Source organism: Lepidochelys kempii, chromosome 16 (assembly GCF_965140265.1).
Source record: "Lepidochelys kempii isolate rLepKem1 chromosome 16, rLepKem1.hap2, whole genome shotgun sequence".
Lineage (NCBI taxonomy): Eukaryota > Metazoa > Chordata > Testudines > Cheloniidae > Lepidochelys > Lepidochelys kempii.
In genome coordinates, this window is record NC_133271.1 from 10,231,686 (window position 1) to 10,255,950 (window position 24,265).

At 49.2% G+C, this 24,265-nt stretch overlaps 1 protein-coding gene across 3 annotated transcripts in view; it reads left to right on the forward strand.

The window, feature by feature from the left end:
* Positions 1-24,265, forward strand: part of ARRDC1 (arrestin domain containing 1) — a 68,658-nt gene that overhangs the window by 5,501 nt on the left and 38,892 nt on the right. For 2 of the 3 annotated variants that reach the window (XR_012155215.1, XM_073313931.1), the window contains exon 2: positions 22,961-23,071. The exons of the other annotated variant lie outside the window; for it this stretch is intronic. Coding sequence is in view for 1 of the 2 variants with exons in the window: in XM_073313931.1 (XP_073170032.1) it covers positions 22,961-23,071 (111 nt within the window). In the remaining variant the exon portion in view is untranslated. The remainder of the gene's footprint in view (positions 1-22,960; positions 23,072-24,265) is intronic. 3 annotated transcript variants of the gene reach the window in all.

Genomic DNA, 24,265 nt, shown 5'->3' on the forward strand with positions numbered 1-24,265 from the left:
AAGCATGTCCTTTGAAAGAAGGACTCGGATACCAACACACCTGCACCTTTAAGATCAAACCACATTTCTCTGATCTGCACACCTTTCGGTGCCAACTCCATAACTAGAGATATCTGTGTTTAGTCAGAGGTCTCCCTGAAGGAATCATAGACTTTAAGCTCAGAAGGGACCATTATGATCATCGTCTGACCTCCTGCACAATGCAGGCCACAGAATTTCATCCACCCACTCACTCCTATAACAAACCCCTAACCTATGTCTGAGCTATTGAAGTCCTCAGCTCATGGTTTAAAGACTTAAGGTGCAGAGAATCCTCCAACAAGTGACCTGTGCCCCACACTGCAGAGGAAGGCGAAAAACCCCCAGGACCTCTGCCAGTCTGCCCCGGGGGAAAATTCCTTCCTGACGCCAAATATGGCCATCAGCTAGACCCTGAGCATGTGGGCAGGAATATCCCGCAATGAAGTCTTAAATACTAACTCTGACCTGCTAAAGAACAGGAAGCTGCCATCTTGACCACTGGAGACGGAGTCAAATTGGAAGACTCTGCTTTAGCACAGGGGAAGATGGCTTCAGAGTTGTAAGGAAAACGCTACAACAGTGTGTTCAATTTTTTTAAATTTATTTGACCACTTGCTTCAGTTGTAGAAGTGCTTTTTTTTTAACCTTTCAACAACTTTGAAACGTTCTGATTTCCAATGGCAAAGCAGATTGTTTCAGTTCTATTTTCCATTATCAAACTGAGCTCCTCCTGGAAAATATCGTTAAAAGAACAGTCCTGACTCCCACATCGCCACCAGAGACACTCAAGGATGAAGAAACTAAAGGTGTTTCTAAAAGCAGCTCTGAAAATTCCTCTCTGTGTTCCACACGCACTTATTTAGCTGTCCAGATTACTAGAGTCATGGCTCTACTAAGTGAAATGTTAAGGTATAAAAGTCTCAAATACATCAGGCCTAAAATGTGTGTGTATACATGTTAACTCTTTATCCAGGTTCTAAATACCGGCAGCGATGGGGCTATCTGATCACCCACTGGGTATTTATCCTTCTTATAGGTATTATAGCCCCATTTTATAGATCGCAAAACTGAGGCACAGAAATCCAGGTCACAGAGAGAGTTGATTTTTTTAGAACTGAGAATTGAAACTGTCATTCAGTGCTAGAACACCAAGACCATCTTTCTTCCCCTGGCTTGTCTATGGGCTTGTCTAGATTAGGAAAGGATGGTGGGCTTAGCTAACTTAACCTGCACCCATGCTAGGGGAAAAACTTGTGGCTAAATAACAGCTGGTTATCTCTATCTCTCATTTATGTGGCCCAGATCCCCACAGGAGTGAGCTGAAGGTCCACCTGGGCCAGCTAAATGGAAGTGAAAGATACTAACCTGAATCCACATTAGGGAGCAGGTCCTGGCTGACTCTGCTGAACATGGTAAAATGATCTTGAAAAGATGGCACCTGAAGCAGCGTGCTGTCGAAGACAGGGCCCCACTGATGCAAGTGGTCAGTAACACCAGTAAGAGTGGATTTGGAATATGTACAGATGACGACAAAGCTTGTGGGTCACCCCAAATAGCACCTCTATAAAATCGTTCTGGATGTGACCGTCAAGCAGTGGGTCCTTTTTGCAAAATGCAGGTCAGGGACACAGCAAAGATGTTTACTGTGTAGAAGTGTGCAAGTGTCCTGTTCAGGGGAAGTACCCAAGCACCGATGCCCCTCCTCCACCCTAGACCCCTCTCCCCATGCATTCAAAACCCAGCTAGCTATTCAAATGACCCTGGCATTGCTTTGCTGGCTTAACACTCACCACAGCATATTCCTGTACATCAATGCAATGAACAGTGTAATTCTGTGTCAGTCTACCAGGCTGACTGTTTGCTACTTCCCAGTTTAAAAATCCACTTCAGCCATGTGTGGGATGAGAGCACCCTAGCTCTGTGGCAGTCTGTCTGCTGAGATGTGGTGCAAAAAGGGATTTCTGCCCCTCTGGCTAGTTCACTGGTGGATCAGAAATGCTGTGTAAATAATTATTCTCAAGATTGCGCCGTATGTCTTGGTCTGTAGTGCACTCCTTCCTCCCTCCCCTCCCTCAGCCGCACCTGTGGGCAAAGCTTTGCTGTTAAATTCCTCTTTGCTGATGGAAACATGAGAACAGGAGCCATCTGTGGTGTTTAGTGCATCATTGGGCAAGTGTAATGTAGACCTGAGTGTCTCAGGGCTAGTGGCCAGCATCTGATATGCTGCCAAATGTGGTACTGGGGCATGACCGCTGCAGGGGATAAACAGGAGAATAAGCAAATAAGAGTGGGCAGTACTGTACCTTATAGTCTTTGCAGCATAAAAGTCTGTTGCTAAGCAGGAGAGAGGATTTAGTGGCTCCCTAGCTTGAAGGAGTAACTCTTCTTATGGTTGGCTACCACTTGGAAATTCATATCCTTTAATGGAGAGGGAGGCTAAGTTCATATCGGGATCCTGAGGTCCCCCTGATCTAGGGGATGTTCTGTTCTGGGGTTCAGTCTGTTTGTTCATGTTTACTTTTCCATGGTGGTGGGGAAGATTTTGGAAGTGGGTGGAGGGGAAGAATCCAAATGTAGTTGGTGTATTGTAGTGTAACTTCTCTGGCAGAGACATCTAAAGTATTTTGCAGGCAGTTGTAGGGGGATCAACCATTTCTTGGTAGAAAGTGATGCTGGCTCTCATATGTTCCATGAGAACTGGTGTGATTTTTGGGAGCGTTGTAGGAGAGCAGGTGGGGAGAAAAAGGAGAGTAGAGGATGTGGAAGAGGGCTATAGTAAAGGGGGCAGTGCAGAATGGATCTGATCAGTGACCGAAAGAAGGCGGCCGAGGCTGAAGAAACAGAGACCAGAAAAGTGATCCGACGATGGCTGGGAAGAAAAGTGGCAACTGGGCTCTTTGTGTTAGACGCTGGTATTTAAGTCTTTCATTTAATTATTATTTATTAAACTTGGAGGGCAAGATACTCAAAAGTTGCTGTGCGCTCACTGAGAACGGGGGAGACTCAATCCCCCACTGTTTTCAGTCTTAATCTCTTTTTTTTTTAATGCAAATCTGTCTGTCAGGCCATTCCATGACCTCTTGCCCTGTTATAGGATTGCTGTGAAAAGATAATCATCTCTTTCGTGTGGCTTTAACTTTTGTGTGGAAGTGAAAAGTGCTTAGAGAAGAAATGTACAAAGGATTTAACTGCCTCCAGTCAGCAGATTTGTGTGTGTGTATAATTGTGCATCTGTGCTTGCGCTTCCCTTATTTCCTATTTGTTTCTGGGGTCTGAAAGCAGATGAACTGATGTCTGATCACAGAGATGCTCTTCAAGGCAGACAAAATCCTGAATTTACTTTGATGCCCAACTAAAAATAGATGACGCTCCAGTGTCTGATGTGATTTGACTTTTGCTGGGGTGTGTCTTTAAAACTTGCAGTGTAAAGGCCTGCCACCAGAATTGACGGGTTTTACTCTAATGGTATGGGGGATATTTGTCACTAGTTCTTGGATCGATACAACCTTGTGTGGTACCAAATACGGCTCTTGGATATCTGCATGCAACCACTGTGTGTGTGTGAGTGTATATGAGAGTTGAATTGTAGGGCCTGATTGAAGCCCTATAATATAAAGCCTGTGGAGGTATCTGTCTTTTAGAAAGCTGGATAGCTGCAGAGGAGGGATACTGTAAGTATCCCAGTGCAGTAAAGGATTTCTCTTTGGGGGCGAGGGGGCATAAATTAGCTGTAGATTACAAACTGTCTGAAAGTGGCAATTGACTCTCGGCTCAAAATAAAACCTTGGGCTTCTCTGATATCCATAACAACAAGCATTTTGTTATGTCCACATTGATTCATACGCATAAATTGTGTAGGTGAACAAATACATTGTCTCAACCTTTCACCAACAACGGGTGCCCATTTTGGCAACTATGTCCTTGTTCCCAACATTCCCTGCCCCGGTGACTCAAGTGCTGAGGTGGTTCCCATTAGCAAGCAGGGTCTAGAGCCTGAAGAGGGAAGTTCAGCTCCATATCTTCTTTAAGGCTGGCTCTGTGCTATAGGCTTCTGCTGGCACAGCTTTGTCCATCAGAGGTGCGAGGAGGTGTGATTCCCTCCCTGACAGATGCCCCTGGTGTAGAAGCAGTTCAGCTAGGTGCGATTACCAGTAGAGCTTGGATTTGCTGGTGGGGGTGTGGATAGGATAAATAAACCATACCGGTAAAAGTGCAGCTTTGCTGCTTTAGCTGCATTCACACTAGCAATCCAATACTTTGCTGGTCTAGTGTACCAGTAAAGTGCTCCTAGCATAGACAGGGCCGAAGTTCCAGAGCAGGCCCTCTTTTTCCAGGAGGTGGACTGAGACCGTTCATTTCATGAAGGTGCTGAAACAGGAGGCATGAATGAGAATCTGAGGTCTCACAAGGTCTAACCTCTTCGTAAGAGGGGTTTAATGGACTGTCATCTCTGCTCTGCACCTCTGATAACCAGCATTTCAGGTGCATGTAAGCTTCTGAGCAGAGTAGGTACAAGTTGGTCTGTTGGAAAAGGAGGCCATGCAAAAATGAACATAAATGAAGGAGGGGGGTGTGTGTACACATACAATTTCCTGGACTTAGTAGTTGCTATTTAAATCCCAGAAAGGCACTACATGGTGCTGTCCAAAAACAAAAGTGGAGGATGATGACTGTCCTACGCCCTGCAACCTGTGTCCTCACTTACACAAGTGCAGAGCATTGGGGATCAGGGCCAACATAAACTGTTGTTTAGCTGGATATAAAAATAACCCCACGAAGTGTAAATTTCCTTTCCTTATTGAAGCCCTTTCTTAAAATGAGTCTGGAAAGGCAGCAGGCTTGTTCAGTGACTAAAGCCCTTTGTGGTGATGGGTGATTGGTCCCAGGAGTTTTACACAGGAGTCTCAGTGCCATATGGGGTCGCACTCCTTTGAACTGATGTTTGTGGTACGCACAATGGCTGATGCTGAGGGGAAAGGATTGATTGTTTTCCTCCCACAGCTCTCCAGAGCTGGCTTACATGGCCATTGGTATTGGCCAGATTTAAAGGACTCTGTGCTCCCAGAATGTCTGAGCACTGGGTATCTTGGCCTCTCAGACTGCTTATTGCTGATCTCTCTCATTCAGTGAATTGCTGGCTCGCCCTGGCAGCCAGACAGGGATGGGATGTTTTGCTTTGTGCTTACAGGGGAAGAACAATACATGGATAACATGTTTGAAGGGGCAGCTTATTAGGCTGTAGACTTGACAGGCATTAAAACACCTTGTGGGGAGTGTTTGCCAGGACCTAAAGCGTCATTAGAGCTTGTCTAAATGTGAAATGTGCACCAGAATAACTTAAGGTATGAATTTAAACCAGTGCAAAATGTGGTGTGGACACTTCTTTTAATTTTAGGTTTAGCAACCTATTTTGGTCTAGCTAAAGTCGGTTTAGGATCAGATTTAGGCTAAATCAGAATGAGCCATTGGTAAATCAAAATGAGAGGAAGCCTGGCTCAGTGGCTAGGGTGCCGGCCCGAGACTCTAGAGACCAGGGTTCAGTACCCAGCTCTGCCACATACTTCCTGTGTGACCGTGGGAAAGTCACGTAGGGCATGTCTGTACTGTGCCTTTAAAAAAAGGGGCAACCTGTGGCAGTGAATCTGGGTCTCAGACCATGAGCTCATGCTATGGGGTGATGAAATAGCGGTGTAGGCATGCCTGCCCCGCTGGGTTCCAGAGCTGAGCGGGAACATCTACAGGACTGTCGTTTGCCCCGTAGCAGGAGCCTGAATTGGTTGGTCTGGGTTCTGAGACGACTACTGCTGCAGATGTTGTGCAGTAGAGACGTACTCCTAGCCTCCCTGTGCCTCTGATCCCCCTAAAACCAGGAAGTAATAGCATTGCCTATGCTCACAGGAGCACTGGGGGAGGGGGAGAGGTTGTGCGGCTCTCTGACGACAGCGATAAGCGCCATATCGGTACACACTGGCTTAATATTTAAATGTGCTCCGGCTGAACTGACTCACCCCCTCTCGCACCCCAACCCCCTGCCCCAACCTGGTGAAAATGAGCAAGTGAGTGAAGGTGAGGGAGAGCAAGCAATGGGGGGGAATGGAAGGAGCGAGGGGAGGGGTGCATGGCCTTGGAAAAGGGGTGGGGCAAGGGTTTCGGTTTTCCGCAAACCGAAAGTTGACAACCCTATTTATGTTCCAGGGGTGGGATTCTTCACTCCTACCCCTGTACACATTTTGGGAGAAGGAGAAGAATGACCCACTGGGGAAAGGCTGGCAATGTGTCGGGCTACTGTAAGTGGCCCTACAGATTCTCTGCCTCTTCCGTGTCTCTTCCCCCCCCCCCATTTCCTTTGCAAGCCCAGGTCTAGGAATACTGTCATTCCTAGACTCCAGTCTGGGGTAACTTTGTGGGGGAGGAGAGTAAAGGAAACATCTGTGCAGCAGGTTGATCCCCAAAGCCCATGAACCTACTTGAGGATCTGAAGTGTTGGAATAAGCCTCCAGGAGCCAGGATCATTAGGCAGAAGAGTAAATCAAAGGTGCAGCTGATCACATGGCTCTGTAATTACATGGACATGCCCACTGTGCATGTGTGTCAGATGAAGGGAGATAACGAGAGTTATCAGGGGAAAGTAACTTCCCCACTCCAAGACTTGATGGAAGCAGCAGGATTTGGAACTAACCCAGTCTCTGAGTTCAAGAAACCCTTTTATGTCGGGGTTGGGGAATCTTTGTGAAGAGATGCTCCCATGCCAGTGCAGTGACAGAAGGGGGCTAAAAATGAGCTCGTACAGCAAAGCTGCTGGAGGTCAGTTTCGAGACTCCTGTCCCAGGAGGAACAGCGCTTGATGCCTGTTGCTAAGAAACTAGTTGCTTCTGGCAGTTTTTTTTTTAAATGATGAGCACACGTTGGTTGTACTTTTCTCTCGTTTCTTCTTCTTTCCCCCTCCCCCTCCAAACCACCAAAACAAATCTAAGTGGGATGCACTGGTTCACTTTCCACTCCCCACCTTGCCGCATGTGTAAAGAAACAGGCTTGGTGGTAAACATTCGCAAGCTGGATTTTGTTCCAGCTGTTCAAGGTGACTCCTTTTTTTTTTCTTCCTCCTGGAGCAGCCAGCGTGCTGATAACCTGCATGGTGCTATAAATAAGTGTGTTGCCTAAGTAGGGGAAAGTGCCTGAGGCTTAAACACACAAGACTCCTGTTTACAAGTCCGGCAGCTGGTGAAGAAGTGGCTGTTCCTTCCCCAGACAGCCAGCAACGAGCTGGTCTATATCGCCCACAGGCATGGTGGTGCCAATGTCCCCCGCATGGGTGACCTGTGTGACACGGCGGTGATCACCCACGCCTTCCGCCTGCTGACGTGTCCCGACGCCATGGTAAGGAACATCGCAGCGAACGCCCTCCATGATGTAGCAAAGAAGCGGATCGGCAAAGACACCACTAGCTTCCTGAGCGGTTCCCTGGATGACGAATTCGGACGAGACTGGCGCGACATCGCTTCACTCTGGTCCCGCGCTCACAATGCCACGCGCCGCCTGGGGAAGCGCATCGGCTGCTGCTGGGAATGGTGCGAGGAGCGCCAGGAGCTGGGAGTCCTGGTGCCGCAGATCAGGTCTGAGGGAAACACCATCACCCTGAGCGCCAGGGGCCTGCTGGAGAGGACCCTGAAGGCGGCCATCCACTCGCTGTACATGGAAACCCTGAAGCGTAAACCAGACCAGGGTAAAGCCTTCGAACTGACCAGCAAATGGGACGCCAGCAACCACTTCCTCGCCGGGGGCGGCTTCACCCACTTCACCGACTGGCGGTTCATCCACCGTGCCCGGCTCAACTGCATCCCGCTCAACGGAGCCGTCCGCCACGGGAACCGAGACAAGCGTTGCAGGAAGTGCGGCTACTCCGAGACCCGCCCCACGTCCTGTGCAGCTGCAAGCCCCGCTCCAGAGCCTGGCAGCTGCGTCACAACGCCATCCAGAACCGCCTGGTGAAAGCCATCGCACCGCGCCTGGGGGAGGTCGCTGTGAACTGCACCATCCCCGGTACTGACAGCCCGTTGCGACCTGACATGGTCGTCACCGACAAGGCCCAGAAAAAGATCATCCTCATCGACATCACGGTCTCCTTCGAGAACAGGACCCCGGCCTTCCGCAAATCCCGAGCTCGTAAACTGGAAAAATACGCCCCCCCCGGCCAACACCCTGAGAGCGAAGGGCTAAGAGGTGCAGATGGATGCCCTGATCATCGGAGCCCTGGGCGCTTGGGACCCCTGCAACGAGCATGTGCTGCAGACCTGTGGGATCAGTCGACGCTACACACGGCTCATGCGGCGTCTCATCGTCTCAGACACCATCCAATGGTCCAGGGACATCTACATCGAACACATCACCGGCCACCGACACTACCAGGAGGTGTGAGCCGGTACAACATCGTGCATCCACTATGGGAAAGGGACTGAGACTTTTTTCCATTGGACCGTATGAACTGGAACCATAAACTCAATGAACATTAAATCCCACCAAATGAGGGTAGATCCATCCCCATCATCGTATCCACTCATTATATTCCACACCTCAACATAGCCCCATATCTTTGACTGGTTAAACTTTTACCCCCAATCAGGGAGATTGCAGATTATGTATTCCTTATGCCACCAGTTCCTAACCAAATTTCACACCCCTTGATAATCTGTACCTTATTCCCTGATAACTAGAAACTTCTATGCTTGAACTCTGTACCGTTTCCTTTTTATTTCAACATTATCTTAATAAAATTATTAAATCTGAACTCGGCAGTTAATTTTTTTTCTTCCCCTCTCCTGGGATGCATGCAGACGAAATCCCTGATTTGGGGAGGGGAAGGGAACCGGTCCTCTTGTCATGCTCACTTTGTCTATCATTGAAGAAAATGCTTGCAGGCCGGAGAAGATGGACCCATGTATCGCATGGGGGACACTGTGACAAGTGAATGCTACTTTCTTCACCATGGGGATCTATCTGCACAGCGCTTCTGTTAAGGGGTGGGGGGGAAATCTGTATTTGCCTAAATCAAAACTTCTCCTTAGCATGGAGACAGTTACCCTGAAAAATAAAATAAAAACTCTACCTGACCAGGTTCTTGGTATTACGGACACAGGCTATGTGGCCTCTTGCAGCAATGTGCTGAAAGGTCAAGGAAGGGTGAAGTTTGGCCAGGGGAATGCTCTTTAGGATTCCTTTGAAGTAAAACCCCGGGGGGAAGATTGCACAAACCCAGATGCATCCCCTTGGGCTGGACTAGCAAATGGCCTGTAGCCCAAGGGCTGTGTCTAATTTGAATATTTGCATGTATTATCCAAATTTACTCTGCCAGAATACTTGCTCCTATTTCTCTTCCTTGTGGGACAAACCCAAACTCTCTGGAGTTCACAAGCAATACAGACCTGCAGCTCAACTCTACAGAGGGAGGGATACTACAGGCTAGATTTGGCAGTTGATCTGGACTTTCTACAACCCTGCTGCAGACACAGGTCAGCTGTAGTGTTGAGCTAGTGCTGAATGCAACTCCCTTGGCCATCACAATTTGTTGTAGCCAACCACTAGCTAGTCCAGTTTGTTCCATGTTAACTGGTGTGCTTCTAAGAGTAACTGTCTTGCCTGGCCCCTTCCAAGAAGCAGCTTTCAGCTGATTCTCTAAACGGTCCTGGAGGTTTGAGCACCTCCCTTGTTTCCCAAGGCATGACACAACATTCACAGCGGTCTAGCACCAAGTCTATACAAAATCCTACTTTTCCCCTCAAAGTGGGACTGGACCGTTGGTGTGTGTCTTGTGTGTAGGTCTCTGCATAAGAGTAATCTTCCACCAGGGTGGTGGGATTCCTAGAGGGAAGCGTGGGGAGATGGGGCACAAGATGCTCCTCAGAGAAGGGTTCCTATCTTTAGAATTGGTCTCTCTGTCGTGACTCCCACAGCTTTGGTCCCTGCAAACTACTCTGACTGCAGGTGTGTGTTTGTGGTAGCTTGTTTGTTTGTGGTAGCTGTCTGTAGATCCATGTGTGCATGGCTGTCCTCAGAAATATGGTCAGCTACCCAAGCAGAGGTAAAACAGTGGCATTTACAGCTGCTTCTCTTGCTCTGGGGGGGTAGTGTGAGTGTGTGAGATATACATTTGATCGTGGTTGGGGTTATCGTAGAGTAGCAGGGAAGGAAACATTCTGCAGAGATGCTCCTCCCCTTCACTTTTTAGCTGCTGCTGCCTCCCCCCTCTGCCCAACACAACCCTTTTGCAAAACAAGGACGTTCAGTCTTGCAGCTGCTGTCCTACCTTGAATGTCATCCTGTTGGGCCATGCCTCGTGGGGCAGAACTCCTCGCTGAAGTCAGTGAGGAAATCTGGCTCTAATGACCACTGTCATGCCTCAGCATATTGGCAACCGTGGTATGAGAGGCATCAATAACACTGGGCAGCATTGTATTCCTGTCTGACTTTTATCTACCTTCAAATAGCAAGTGAATCCTTAACCCAAGAAGGTCACCGAAGCGTAAATACATGCTGGAGTAATAGCTGTTCTAGACTGACTGATTTTGGTCCCAGCCGTTCTTGTACGGCCTCTCTTGTGATGGCCTGTATCTCAGTACAGGGTCTACCTCCCAGTCTTAGTGTACAAAACAACACAGGCTTTTTTCCACCCCTGAAGATCAATACCCATGATATTGGATTAAAGAGGAACTCTAAAGTTACCACACTAGAATTATGCAGTGTCTTCCTACGATTTTTGGCCGTAATATAAATGGCAGGGAAATGTACAATGTCTGTTGTCCATCTTGGGCTAATCAAGGGTTGTTCTCCTTCAGCTTCTTGTGTGCCCAGTAGCTCCACTGCATGATATGGATTTTTTTGTGTGTGCTAATACTTGAGGAAAAACCTTACGGTCAGCCAAGAGGCCACCGCAACTTCAAGCAGAAAAGGAACCTCTAGGTCTTGGTCTATCCCTCTCCTTACAATACACAGTTCTCTAAACTATATTTTTCCAGTGCCTTGTTCTGTCCACTTCCAACTCTCCCTAGCGATGTGGCTAATGTCCCTGTTCATCCTTCATATAATTAAAGACTGCTATTCCCTGCTTGATCATCCCTTAGCTGGACTATACATATCTGGCTCTTGGAAATCTTACACCTCTCTAGCACCTGACTGGCTTTGTTGTTGTGCTCTGAACACCGATTGTGTCACAACATCTCCTCGGAAGAGCCACAAAGGGTGGTGTAATAGTTCAAACACTAGGCGCAGAGAGCATGACTGGTTCTGAGCAGAAGTGTCAAGGTCAATTGGGGGGGGGGTAAAAGTAGCCTGAGTCGGAGCCACAACTTAATGTTGTCGTTAGACTATAAACTGTCTGACTCTGAGAAGACAGAAAAGGTAGCTGAGGTCATATCTTCTATTGAACCAGCTTTTGCTGGGGGTAGAGACAGGCTTTCAAGCCCCACAGGGCTCTTCTTCAGGTCTGGGAAATGTACTCCTAAATGCAGGGTGGAACAGGCTGTTTAGCAGAAGTAATTAGCACATATTCTAAGGGGCTGCTCAAGGTAGAGTGGCCCAGTAACACCTCTGCAGTCCTAGGCTGAAAAGGGCGGCTAGTGAGTTACAGATTGTTGTAATAAGCCATACATCCAGGGTTTCTGTTTGTCCATGATTCAGCAGAGTTCTGAATTTAAGCTCCCCCCAGGCTTGTCTTTCCTCAGAGGCTGAAGACCGGTTGGACATGGAGAGATCGCTTTGTGAACAGTGTTCTCCCACGGGTGATAGGGTGTTTTTGTCTCTGAACACTTCTATGACTAGAGAACTATTTCATAAACCCGTTGGAGAACACTTCAATCTCTCTGGTCACGCAGTTACAGATATGAAGGTCGCTATCTTAAAACAAAAAAACTTCAAATCCAGACTCCAGCGAGAAGCTGCTGAATTGGAATTCATTTGCAAATTGGATACTATTAATTTAGGCTTAAATAGAGACTGGGAGTGGCTAAGTCATTATGCAAGGTAGCCTATTTCCCCTTGTTTTTTCCTACCCCCCCCCCCGCCCTCCCCAGACGTTCTGGTTAAACTTGGATTTGTGCTGGAAATGGCCCACCTTGATTATCATGCACATTGTAAGGAGAGTGATCACTTTAGATAAGCTATTACCAGTAGGAGAGTGGGGTGGGAGGAGGTATTGTTTCATGGTCTCTGTATATAATGTCTTCTGCAGTTTCCACAGTATGCATCCGATGAAGTGAGCTGTAGCTCACGAAAGCTTATGCTCAAATAAATTGGTTAGCCTCTAAGGTGCCACAAGTACTCCTTTTTCTTATTTCAGCCATGATTCACATGATTGCATCTGACACAACTCCAGCTCCTGGGAAGCGTGCTCTCCCTCTTGTCACAATGATCAAAGTTCAGTTACCGCAACTCAAGTTCTCCCACCCTTTTTAATGCTGTAATCAGTGTGGGTGACAAGTATCTATTCCAGACCAGTGGAATCTAAATCCCCTTCTATATTACAAATAGCCATGCCAGGGGCCTGGTTACACCATGGACCCCTGACATAGTCTTAAGCATGTCTGCCCCATTTTGTAGAATCAAAAACCCTGTTCCAAGAGCATGCTTTTAAGTGGAGGAATGATCCCATCCCCTTGTAAATGAAGGGTAGGCTAAATTAGAATCTGGATCCAAACCACTCTTGGTTTTGCAAAACCAAAGTACTGCCTCTTACCCTTTCCTCTCATCTTGCTCAGATGACTTGCTCTAATGTTTCAGTACATAGGACTTTTTTGTGTGTGTGTGTGTATATATATATATATAGATAGATATAAAACCATACAAGAACTGATAGGACAGCCCCAGCAGGGTGGGGACAGCTAAACATTAATTAGTAGCTATTGGTTAATTGGGAGTGTCTCTTTTCCCAAATTTGCATAAATTGCTAAAGTATGAAGCTAAGGTTGCCAGCTCTTCCACTGAGACTTCCCAGCCCTCTCTCCAATAGATTTCCTTGCTCCTCCAACATGAAGGTGTTGGATTTTTTTTAAATCTGTGGGAACTGAAGGTGCTTTTCACCTTTGAAAGTTAGTCCCCTTTGTGTTCTGCTACTAATGAAGTTTCCATTGACCTTTCGAGATGCACTCTATTTTAATTTTCTTCTACACATTGAGCAGAGACTAAAAGTAACTAATTTTTTACCTAGAGATTTTGTAGTTCTTCACAAACTTTCCAAAGTCTTGTCTTGTCTTAGTGCTGGCAGATGGACACCCAGAGTCCTCAATTAAATTCCAACCATCTATTTCCCCTCCGTACAATACTGGGGCCTACCATACACCCAACAAGGCCAGCAAGAACTCCGAGCGCACTTGAGCTTTGACTTCTGTCTCTGAGATGAATCCTTCAACCTGCTGATAGGTTGATACACATGCTGCTTGTTACAGGAACTTGCTGAGACCTTTGTGGCATTTTCTAACCTGCTGCATGTCTTGGAATACAGAATCTTGTGCCTCCACTTCAGCAAATTGGTGTGGGCTTCTTATTTTGTCTGAAGCCAGCTCTGCTCCCTGACGCTCACTCTTGGGAGGTGGTGCAGGGGTGGGGGTGTGTGTGTGAGAGACACATCTCTGTTGTGCCTTGGCCATGCTAGATAATTGACCCATTGCTGGCAATGACAGGTCAGTAACGTCCTCTGTCAATCATCCTCCCACTTCAATCCCATCAACTGGTGCCAAACGTGGCTCTTCAGCTGCTAGTGTAGAGAGAGGGACAAATGTCTTGTACTAGACAAGAGTCTAGAGGATCCAACTGAGATCACACTGCCGCCCCCCCACCCCCAGAGCTCAGTCTCACTAGGCAAGCTAAGGATGGAAAGGGTCACCAGAGGCAATGTTACTTGCCCCACGCTGCCCAGCTGGCCCAAGCTGGGCAGAGAACTCTCCTCTCGTGTCGCCCCAGCCAGGCGGTCACACAGGCTGTAATGGTGCTCAAGGGCTGAAAACAGCCTGTGCTAGCACTTAATTTGCTCTTATGACCCTACTGGGACTGGAGTGGGGTGAAAAACCAACTTACTGACACCCCCCTTTGCTATAAAACCCAGTCTTAGCGCATGTGGGGCCCGGATGTACTGTTGCTATCCCCAGCATTGTGTTGGTTATGAAGGAGCTTCCTCCCACTTTATTCATTGATCGGGGCGTGGGTGCTCAGGATAATTATCTCCTTCCTCTTTAGGAAGGGAGGGCTTGGCTTGGCTATGGCTATTTTTGGTGCCTTCCGCTATCGACTGACTCTTCTGAAAGCTCGTCTCTGGGGTCCAGCTGCAGATACGTGGGAGGAATTCCTGGTCTCAAGCTGCAGGGGGTGTGTGTACACACATGGAGAATCTAATTAAACCGTGGTGCTCGGCTGACTCTGTCCTCTAATGGAGGGAGGATGAGAACTGGGCCCCAAAGTTAAAATTGGCTGGTGTTCAAATAAATCTCCATGTCACAAAGCTGAATCACTAGCTTCCCAGAGCACCTGCTGCTATCTCCTCTCTCCTGCCCCCCCTGGCATAGTTTGACTTCTTGGGCCAGCTCCATGTGCTGGGGCCTGGTGAGACCGCACCACCTCCATCCCCTGACTCACCTCAGCAGGGCACCCAGCCTGTAGGGTTGGGGGGGGGGCACCAGACTCACAAAGGGGAAGGGTTCAGCTCAAAGTTTGAAAACTGGGGAGGGTGCAGGCAGGGGGTAGTGCTGTGTGCCAGAAGAGGGGGTAGCTCAGGGTACAGGGAGTGGGTAGCTAGGGGCTTTGCCAGGCACCTCAGCAGGGCAAGGGCTGGAGAAAGAGGTGCTCCACCCAGGTACATGATGGAGGCCATTCCTGACATCAACCCCCACCCAGATCAGGAGGGAGGCTCCCAGTCCCTAGCAGAGCAGCTAGCAGTGGCTCCATGGGGGACTGCGGGACAGGGAGAGCATCTTCCCTCCTACTGCAAACTTCATACCCAAACGTGGTATGAAACTCAGCGAGGAACTACCTGCTCTCCCTAAATGGCACCCTGTCTCCAGTCAAAATTGGGGCCCCTGTTAGGTGCTGTGCAGACACCCAGAGAGCTCCTCACTACCCTGAAGAGCTTCAAATCAAGCAAAGGGTGGGTGGAGAAACAGGGCATGGCAGGGAAGTGACTTGCCCAAGGTCACACAGCAAGGTAGTGGTGGAGCTGGGAACAGAGCCCTGGTCTCCTGACTTCTAGCCCCATTGTCATGGGGATGCTTCTTCACAAAGAAGTGGGTGTAGGAGGAAGACTTGTCTCTCTGAGGTGTTTCAGAGTAGCTGGGGCAAGGGGAGGGGTTGCGACCTTCTGGATTTTATTTTGTTGCAGAATGTCCTGCTGAGCGTTGTATTCACTCCTCATGCAGGACAGCAGGTGATGTTCTGTGCACATTGGCAACATCCGGTTAGAGCTGTGGGAAGCAGAAGAAATCGTAGCCCTCTGCCTTGCTTGCTATGCTTCCCTGCCCTCTCCTGTAGGGGAGAGTGCCACGCAGTGTCTCATTCGCATGTGTGTCTGTCCTTGCTTTTCTCCCACCTACGATGGAAAGGGAGCTTTCCTGAGGGTAGACGCTGCCACGCTCTGAATCGACAGAGAAAAGCAATTTGAGCTCTGAACAGGACTTGGCTGCTCTCTTAAATCACCTGGAGGGGAGGCCAATGTGCTCAGGCTCCTCTGCTGACTCGGTTTACCTTTAATACACAGCTGGATGTGGCCGATCTGTCTGCCTTCATCTCGCCATCACTCGATTCTCCTACTTGCATCCCGTAGACCCATAACGTGGGGCATCACTGGGCGCATGCAGATGCGGCTGCCCATCTCATAGGCCTGGCTGTACTGCAAGCGCAGGGTACTTCTGGATTTTGCTCTATGTACATTGGGGGGGGTGGGAGGCTTGGATGTCTCTTGTTTCTGTTGAACCCTGGAGCTCTTACTATTGGAATATCAAGTCCACCCAGTGGAACAGGAAAGTGCAGAAATATGGGGCTGCTGGTGTCACTTTAGAGTGACCAACTTACTGACAACCCCTTCTGTTTGCTTGTTGTAAGTGTGGCTCAAATAGCTGAAATTGGATAGTATGAGGGGGAAACTACCCACTTCCTTCCTCTCCCCAGGAAGTACACACAGGCCGAACGTTTGGAGCCTCTGCACCCATGCATGCCCCTCCCGTACAGCACTGCCGAAGGGGGGATGCTAATCCCAGTGGTATAGCAGTGAGAAATAGCCACTTCTGTGCCCAGGACATGACTGCCCGCCTTCCTCTCCGTCCCTAGGCAGTGACCCAGTGGAACTTCTATTGGGGTGCTACAGATCCAGTATCGTCCTCTCGAGATTAAAAATCATGAGTCAGCCCACCCCCAAAACGATCCAATAGCATTGAGTCTGACTCGAACTCCCCTTTACTCCTCTGCCTGCGAGTGATTTCAGGTTGAAAAGTCAAATTTAAAGGCATGCCTCTCCCTGGCTGCTCAGATGGAGACTCTGCTTCCCCTCCCCCTCCCCTCTGAGATAGGGAGACTGCCATAGGTTTCCTGGTTCTGCCTTGAGTACTCCTGGCATATTTTTTTTGATAAAAGAAGGGCTGGATAGCAAATAACACGAGAACCATGGAGCTGAGTAATGCATCACGCTGGTACGGGGTTGATGAGTTAGAGATACACATGAGCGAACTTTGAACGCCTATCAATCATTGCTATGCATGGGGGTATCTCCTAAAAACCATGAGAATGGCTTAACCTTTAGCAAGAAGCAGCGCTTCCCTGAACACCTCCTGCCCCCTCACATTCTTCTCCCCCCGTCCTACCTCCCCTATATTAGGCCCCTCTCCTTCCCACTCCCGTCCACCAGTCACAGTGTCTCTGCTGTCCAGCCCCCCCCGAGCCATAGAGTGGCAGCTGTCCAATTTCATCCACGCTGCCACCTCCCACCGTAAACTTTATTAAGGGCAGCATCACTTCCACAAGCAGGCACATAGGGACATAGTGGTTATGTTGCTGGCTTCAGTCCCACTGAGAGTAATGGGACACAGTAGCCATTTTGAGTAAGGGAAAATTCCGGAGGGGGCACCCGGTCTTCACAAGACCGGTTAAAACATCCCACATCGCTAGAGTCCCGATAAAATCATGAGAGCTGACAATATAGGGGGTGCACAGTTACCTGTCCAAAGCCTTTTTCTGTCCTCCCCCAGCCCCTACTGCTCATTAGGGAATTTGGTTTTAAAGGAGGAGGACAGCTGTAGCTTTCCTTTTTACTCTTTCAAAGGCAGGAGGGTTTTCCCACCTGTGTAACTGCTGCTCAGCTCGAGGCAAGGGATTTTAGGCCTTGGTGAGCCAATCCTAAGCTGAGCAAGCTGGCACTGAAATGCCAGTGCCCATAGGTGATCTGGAAACCCTGCTGTCTAACAGCTCTTCCTGCAGTGCGTGTGGGTCTAGCGCACTCAAAGGAACGTGGCTGCAATAGAGACTGTGACAGGATTCCACTGGAACGACAGAAAACTGAATGAATGGCAGATAGTTGAGTCCAGTGGCCCAGCTGGGCCACAGACTTGCTCCCATTTCCTTGACAGAAAGCCAAGGAGTCCTTAGGTGCCAAAGACAACCTGGTTCTGGCCTGTGATAAGGGAGATCAAGCAAGCATCCCCAGCTATGCGCTAGACTAAAGCAAACACTGCAAGCTTGGCTGTGTCCCCTGTGTTCCGCATGCATGCATCTGTGCCTGGATAAAAACTTTGCAGAGTGCCCTCAGAGCAGGCAGGCAGTAATGCTCTGCAACTGGGCATTGCAACAGATGCTGATTGCTTAAGAACATCTGAAGTGGCCCATGGAGGTTTCCTGTTGAGAGCCTGAGGTGTCCTTTGGGACTGTAAAGATTAAGAATTTGACAGGAAAATTACTATCTTGTGGAGGGGGAAATGTAACTGCGCTGGGAGAGGAGCTGGCTGGGTTTCAGAACAGTTCATCTGTGACAGATGGGCTGGCTAAGCAGTTGGTGTGAGCTTCCCCCTGTGGGAAGGACTAAACCCAGAGACAGTGGCAGCTATGTTTGGAGTGGAAGAATTCCGCTAATGATGAGCAAAGGCTGAGTGACTTGACATCTGGTTGGTGTGCTTGGGAGTCCTGACTGCAGTAAACCTGGGCTTCCCTCTGTTGTTCTTTCTGGTATCTGCCCTGGTGAACAGTGATGGGTTGTAGCTGAGCCTTGAATTCCCTTCCTCGTTGTGGGCACCCCCTCCTGCTAGGGCTGAAGGGTTGGATTTTTTCCAAAGCTGCCAAGCCAATTTGGAAGCGCGCTTCCCATTAATTTCTAATGTGGGCCTGTCAGGTGACACACCGGCTCAGAGGCTGGGGGCTGTCTGGGTGTCTGCACCACTGAGCAAAATCACAACTGATGGCCGGAGAACTTAGTCTCTCATTTGGCCACCTGCTTAGGAAGTATTGTAGTGGGAAGGCATTCCTCAAACCCGTCTGGTAGCCTTTTACAGAAGGCCTTGCCTCTGAGCTAGGAAGGGAAGTATAAAGCGTTGGACTCTATATTGCATTGACTCTTAAAAAGAATTGCTCTTTGTGGTGTTCTATAAAGAACTCCTTCCAGATTAAGTCAGTCATGTTACGTACACATGCCAATCTCCATGCAGTATTGGGGTGGGGGTGGGAGGGGGGTAGAACGTATTCTGTCTAGCTACTGGTCAATGCAGGAAAAAAATGGTAACCAGTGGGTCTTTGCTTCCTTCTATGATGACTACAGCACTGCAGGCACAAGGAACCTTATGGAGTAAATTGGCACCTTGAGTCTGAATGGGGGAGAAAACTGAACCCAGTGCAATGGGGAAGGCAATGATTCCAAGTGAATGGTGTGGTCAGAGGACTGCCCAAGGAGACGATCTCCAGAGCTGTAGGCTGGAGGGTATGACACAGGTGTGAGGGACACTGGGTAGGAGGCTACAGCAATAAGGTGAATGTTGAAGAACCCGACTGAGAAATCTAGCTGCATGGACCTGGAATGTGTTCTAGCAAGATTTGGACACTGCTTGCTTGGCTGTGTGAGGAGAAGGAGCTGAGGAGAACTCCCAGGTTATGGGCCTGTGTGGCAGGGAGGATAGTGAGGTCACAACAGTGGAAGGGAAGTAAGTTTAGGCCAAGATGAGTGACGATGACAAGACTCCCCCTGGCAGGAGAAGTCAGAGGCAGGCTTAGATGCAAGATTGGATGAAGGGAGACCCTTCAGGTAGGGCCGGGTAGATCTGAGTCAGCTACTTAGTGGCTTCTGTTACTTCCAATCAGTGGGTCATCCAGAGAGGCTGCCAAAGGAGGAACTCTGTGGAAGCCTCAGAGTGGGGGAGGATGAGGACCCCAAAAAAGAGCTAAAGTTTCTGCCAGGGAACTCGGGGAAAACCAGGAGAGGACTGTATGAAGACACTGGATGTAGTTCTGGTCCCATCAACTTGTATCAGGGTCTACATGTACACCCTTCCACCCAGCAGAGAGAGGTACCGCTCCTGCTGTAGGAGGACCATCACTGTATAACAGGCTCATTTTACATGTCTGACTCTCTCCATGGTTCAGGATATAAAGCCATACTTTGATTCCAGCTCTGCTATGACTTTGCAGGACTAACTGCTCTGACTTCTGTCAGAGCCGCCCAGAAGGAATAACTGCCAAAAGCCCAAAGTGAAAATGTTTTGGTTTAAAGAGTCTCTGATCTCAGAGATGATGCCCAGAAGCTTGGCCTAGAAACAGGGATCTAATTATACTATAACCCGGGAAAGATCAGGTTATGTCCATAGTGCAGCTGGGGACTTCTGAGCGTAGCTGTGAACAAGTGAAGCTATTCTGCTAGAATCCTGTAGAGAAGGCCTCCAGCATGGTTACTTTCTTCAAGGACTGGGGTGGTGCTCAATTGGTGCATACTAAACACCAAATTGGGCCAGCCATAGCTGTGTTGTAAAGCCCAGGGTCTACTCCCTACATAGGCAGATCAATAAACCCGGTGGTGAGAGGACTTGTTGGTGTTAGGACATGGCTACACTTGCAGATGTAGAGCGCTTTGAGTTAAATCCGCCTTTGGAGAGCGCAGTAGGGAAAGCTGTCCACACTGGCTGCTTCAAACGCACTGGCGGGGCCGCATTTGCAGCCGCATTGGGAGCGGTGCATCATGGGCCGCTATCCCAGCATGCTAGTGACTGCAACCTGCTTTCCAAATGGGGGGGTGGAGTGTGACAGGGAGCGTCTGTGTATGTGGGGGGAGAGAGTGGGTTTTTGGGGGGCTGAGAGCATGTCAGCATGCTGTCTTGTAAGTTCAGACAGCAGCAGACCCCCCCCCCCGTGTGTCTGTCTCTCGCACACACGCGTGCACACACCATTCCACACGAATGGTTGCTTTGTCTCAGAGCAGATAAGCAGCGGCTGTCAGAAATGGGAACTTTCAAAGGGCATTTCCGCATTCCTGCAGCGATTAAAAAACAATGACAAGAGTGGCCACTTGACCCAAGGGGATTATGGGATGTTTCCGGAGGCTGATCAGAGCGCAGTAATGCAACACCTCATTCACACTGAAGCCCAGGCGTTCCAGCCAAGACGCAGCAAACGTTAATCTTCTTGCCGAGGTGGAGTACCAGGAGTGCTCTACGTGCCTTGCCAGTGTGGACAGGAAGTGAGCTAGGGCGCCCGGGGCTGCTTTAATGTGCTGTAGCCACGCCCTTAGGCTTGTTCAGTGTTCTGCCCTAGCCTCTGATCAACCCTTCCTGCAACTCCTCACAAGGGCTCTTGACTTGACAAAACCTTTTACAAAAGGCACAAAGCACCAGCCTTTGTTTCAAGAGAGGCCAAGGTAAACACAGCCGCTTACTTCACTTGCTAGGGAACTGTCTTCTGGCTGTCTGAACTGTTGGGGTGTGAGTGAGCTGTAAGGGATCAGCAGTGAGGAAAACTCCCTCCCTCTCCAGAGTGCTTTTCGAAAAACCAGAATTGCAGAGTGTTCAGTCATGATTTTTACTGCCCCTAAGAATGCTCCATGTTTCCTTTCTGCAGCCTAGCAAAAAAGGATTTCTGCCTTGGGTGAAAAGGTCATGAAAAACTCCACCATGGGGAGGCACTATGAATTGGACCCAGGCTCCTTCCCAACTCCGCTAGTGACTTCCTGTGTGGCTTCACTGGTTAGTCTGGCCAGCCATCATGTCTGGTGCTGTGCTGGATGTTAACTTGCCTGCATGAGACTTTTCCACCCCTGCTCCCTTTCCCTAATAGAAGGGGAAGGCTTGATGTGCTTTCAGAGCCCTACTGGTACTGGGCAGCACCACCAGGGTGGGAAGGATGGTCTAGTGCAGCATTTCCAAGATGGTGGGTTGTGGGGAAGGTTTTCGGTGGGTCATAGGCCAGGTGCAGACAGGTGGCCTCAGGGAGGTGGGGGGGTGGAGAGCAAGCCCATCCTGCACACATCCTCCAGTGGAAACTCCTGTGCCATGGGGCTGGCCCTGATTCTCGTCATCCTCCCCCTCACCAAGTAGTTCAAACTGGGCACCAGGCTCACAATGCTACTTGCTCAACCCCACCCACCTCAGCCTCCCTTCTGGGCTGGGATTAGGCCCACAGTGCAGGGGCGGAGAGTGCTGCTGTGGGTGGTTGGTGCCCCCTCAGTGGGGTGAGGAGAAGGACACTGGCCTGTGGCTTTGGGGGAGCCCCCATGAATTTGGACCCAGTGTGGATCACAAAATAGGCTGTGTGGTTGGTGGGTCGCTGAAGTAAAGTTTGGGAACCTCTGCTCTAGCAGCTAGGATGTTGGAGTGGGATTAGACCCAGGTTCAGTTCCTTGCTCTGCCGTAGAGTCCCTGCATGATCTTGAGGAAGCTTCTTCATCTACCTGTGCTTCAATTCCTCATCTCTGCAATGGAGAGAACCCTTCCCCTTCTCCCACAGGCCTGTGGTGAGGGTAAAATCCATTAATGTTTGTGAGATGCTCCGACAGGACAGTGAGTTCTGGAAGTCCCTATACAGACCATCTCGGCTCCTGTCCCCCAAACAGTCCCGCTGAGCGAGTGGTGGTGCTGCCCCCCTTTGAGAACAGGGAGGCCAGATGGTGTCATAGTTCTCCTTTGTTCATATGACTGCTAGGTTAGTGTGTGAACTGACCTTGCTGTGCAGGGGCCAAGGGAGCCATTGGTGGGCTTGGTGCATCTGTCTCCCTAAGTGAAAGGAGACAAAACCCTTTTCCCTGAGGTGTTTGAGGATTGTGGAGTTCTTGCCGCTCTCTGCTCCCTTCGCTGCATTAACAGGCCCTTCTGGCACTGAGAAGGACCAACCTTTGGATCAGTGGTTGCTCTGCTTGTGCACAGGCATTGGGGCTGAAACCACAAGTTACCTGGTGTCTGGGAGTGTTTGAGGAGGATTAGTTGAACTGAAGGGGAGGGGAACTAGAGAAAAAGGGAGACAGGGGTCTTTGAAAATTTTACCCTAAGTCCCACTGATTTTTTTTTTTCTAGGAGGTTTGAGCTCCTAGTTGCTCTTAAAATCTTACCCAGAAGCTTTTAACTTGCCTAGCAAGTGTGATGAGAATATCTTAGAAAATGCCCTGGCTTGCTGGAGAGAGATGCTGCATTTTGAGCAATAACTTTTGAGTAAAGGGAGACAAATACCCTTTGAACTGAGAGCCACTGACCTCGGTCTCCTCTCCACTCCCCACCCTGTGTGTGTGTGTGTGTGTTTAAAAGGGGCACTGTCATCCGCAACTAGTGCACAGATGCGCTACTTGTAAGTAAATTGGCTGTGTCTCTGTGGAGAAGGAAGCCCACAGGAGGCAGCAGGATGAGACCAGAGATGGGACCTGTACGCTTCTTTTGCTAGCCTGGGAAGACCACTGAAAACTCTACTCCAGTATTGATGTAGATGTGTGTTTGTTTTTGTTTTTTTTTCACCCCCCCAGCTATCAAAGTGAGCTGCGTTGGATCTTGCGGCGTGTCCAACAAGGTCAATGACACCGCGTGGACTGTGGAGGAGCAGTACTTTAACAGCACACTCTCGCTGGCGGATAAAGGTAAGATCAACAAGGGAAGGGGATATGGGTGAATGGAGAACTGTCTGATTAGTTGGAAGGGTCCTTCCCTTTGGATACCTTTTTGGACAGGTTTTTTATTATGATGTAGGTTCCGCATGTGTGCGCCAACCAGATACCTAATGCCTCCATTTCCTGAAATACCCCTATATTGAAACTGGCTCAGCTGCATGCAAAGTACAGGTGACTTCACGTTAGCTGGGCTATACGCAAGATGGCTAGGCCTTGTCTACACTATGCAGAAAGGCCTTGGAACCCCAGTACAAGACAGCACCTGCCTCAAGTGGCTTTCAGACATTGCTTGCAACATCTGGGCCAACGTCTCTAGCTCATGCCTGGTTAGGACCAATGCAGTGTACAGTGGTTTCTCTCTGGTGCAGTCAGTCGACGGGTGTTGCAGCTACACCTGTTTTTTGCACAGTGTCTTTAGAAACTACAAAGGCCCTGCCTGCCACTTCAGTGCTGGATCTTCTAGAAAGGTTGCTTCAGGAACCGCAGAATGCACTGGCCCTAACCATGGGGATGAGGTGTGGGGAGTCCCTGTAGCAGTGCTAGAATTGTTGTAAGAACGGAGTCCCTGCAATGCTTCCCTCGCTCAGCAGATGCACACCCAGTGTGTGTGTGTGAGCTCCTGGCATATATTCCTGCCACAAGTCAGAATGACTTGAGTGTGCTCCAGGGACTCTGCGTTTGAATGAATGCTGCCTTTCAGCCACTAAATAGGTCAGTACACCACAAATAATTCACGCTGTATCTAGGCTTCCATTGAAACCGATCGGTACCAGCATTCACCTGCCACAGCAGCGTATCAAGTTGTAACTTATATACTGAAGTGTGTTGTGTGTGGCAAGGAAACAAACTAATGGGCCTTCAGAGGCCTCATCTCCTAGTAGGAAATGGACAAGAGGCAGTAAAACAGGACTGACAGCTTTTGCTAAGTCGGCAGTTTGCAAGCAGAGCTTTTAGCACATGCTGGAGAAAGGTCAGCTATATCCTGCAGTGTTTCTTGGGATAAACTTCTCTCCAGCCCAGACCCAGGGGTGAAGAGGAACCATCAGGGTTACTTTCCTGTTGGCTTGGCACATGGATCAATAGGCTGGAGGAGTGGATTGAATCACACTTTTGTTTTCCACATACAGCATGGGGGGGAAGAGTAGGAAAAGCCCCCCTGTCTCC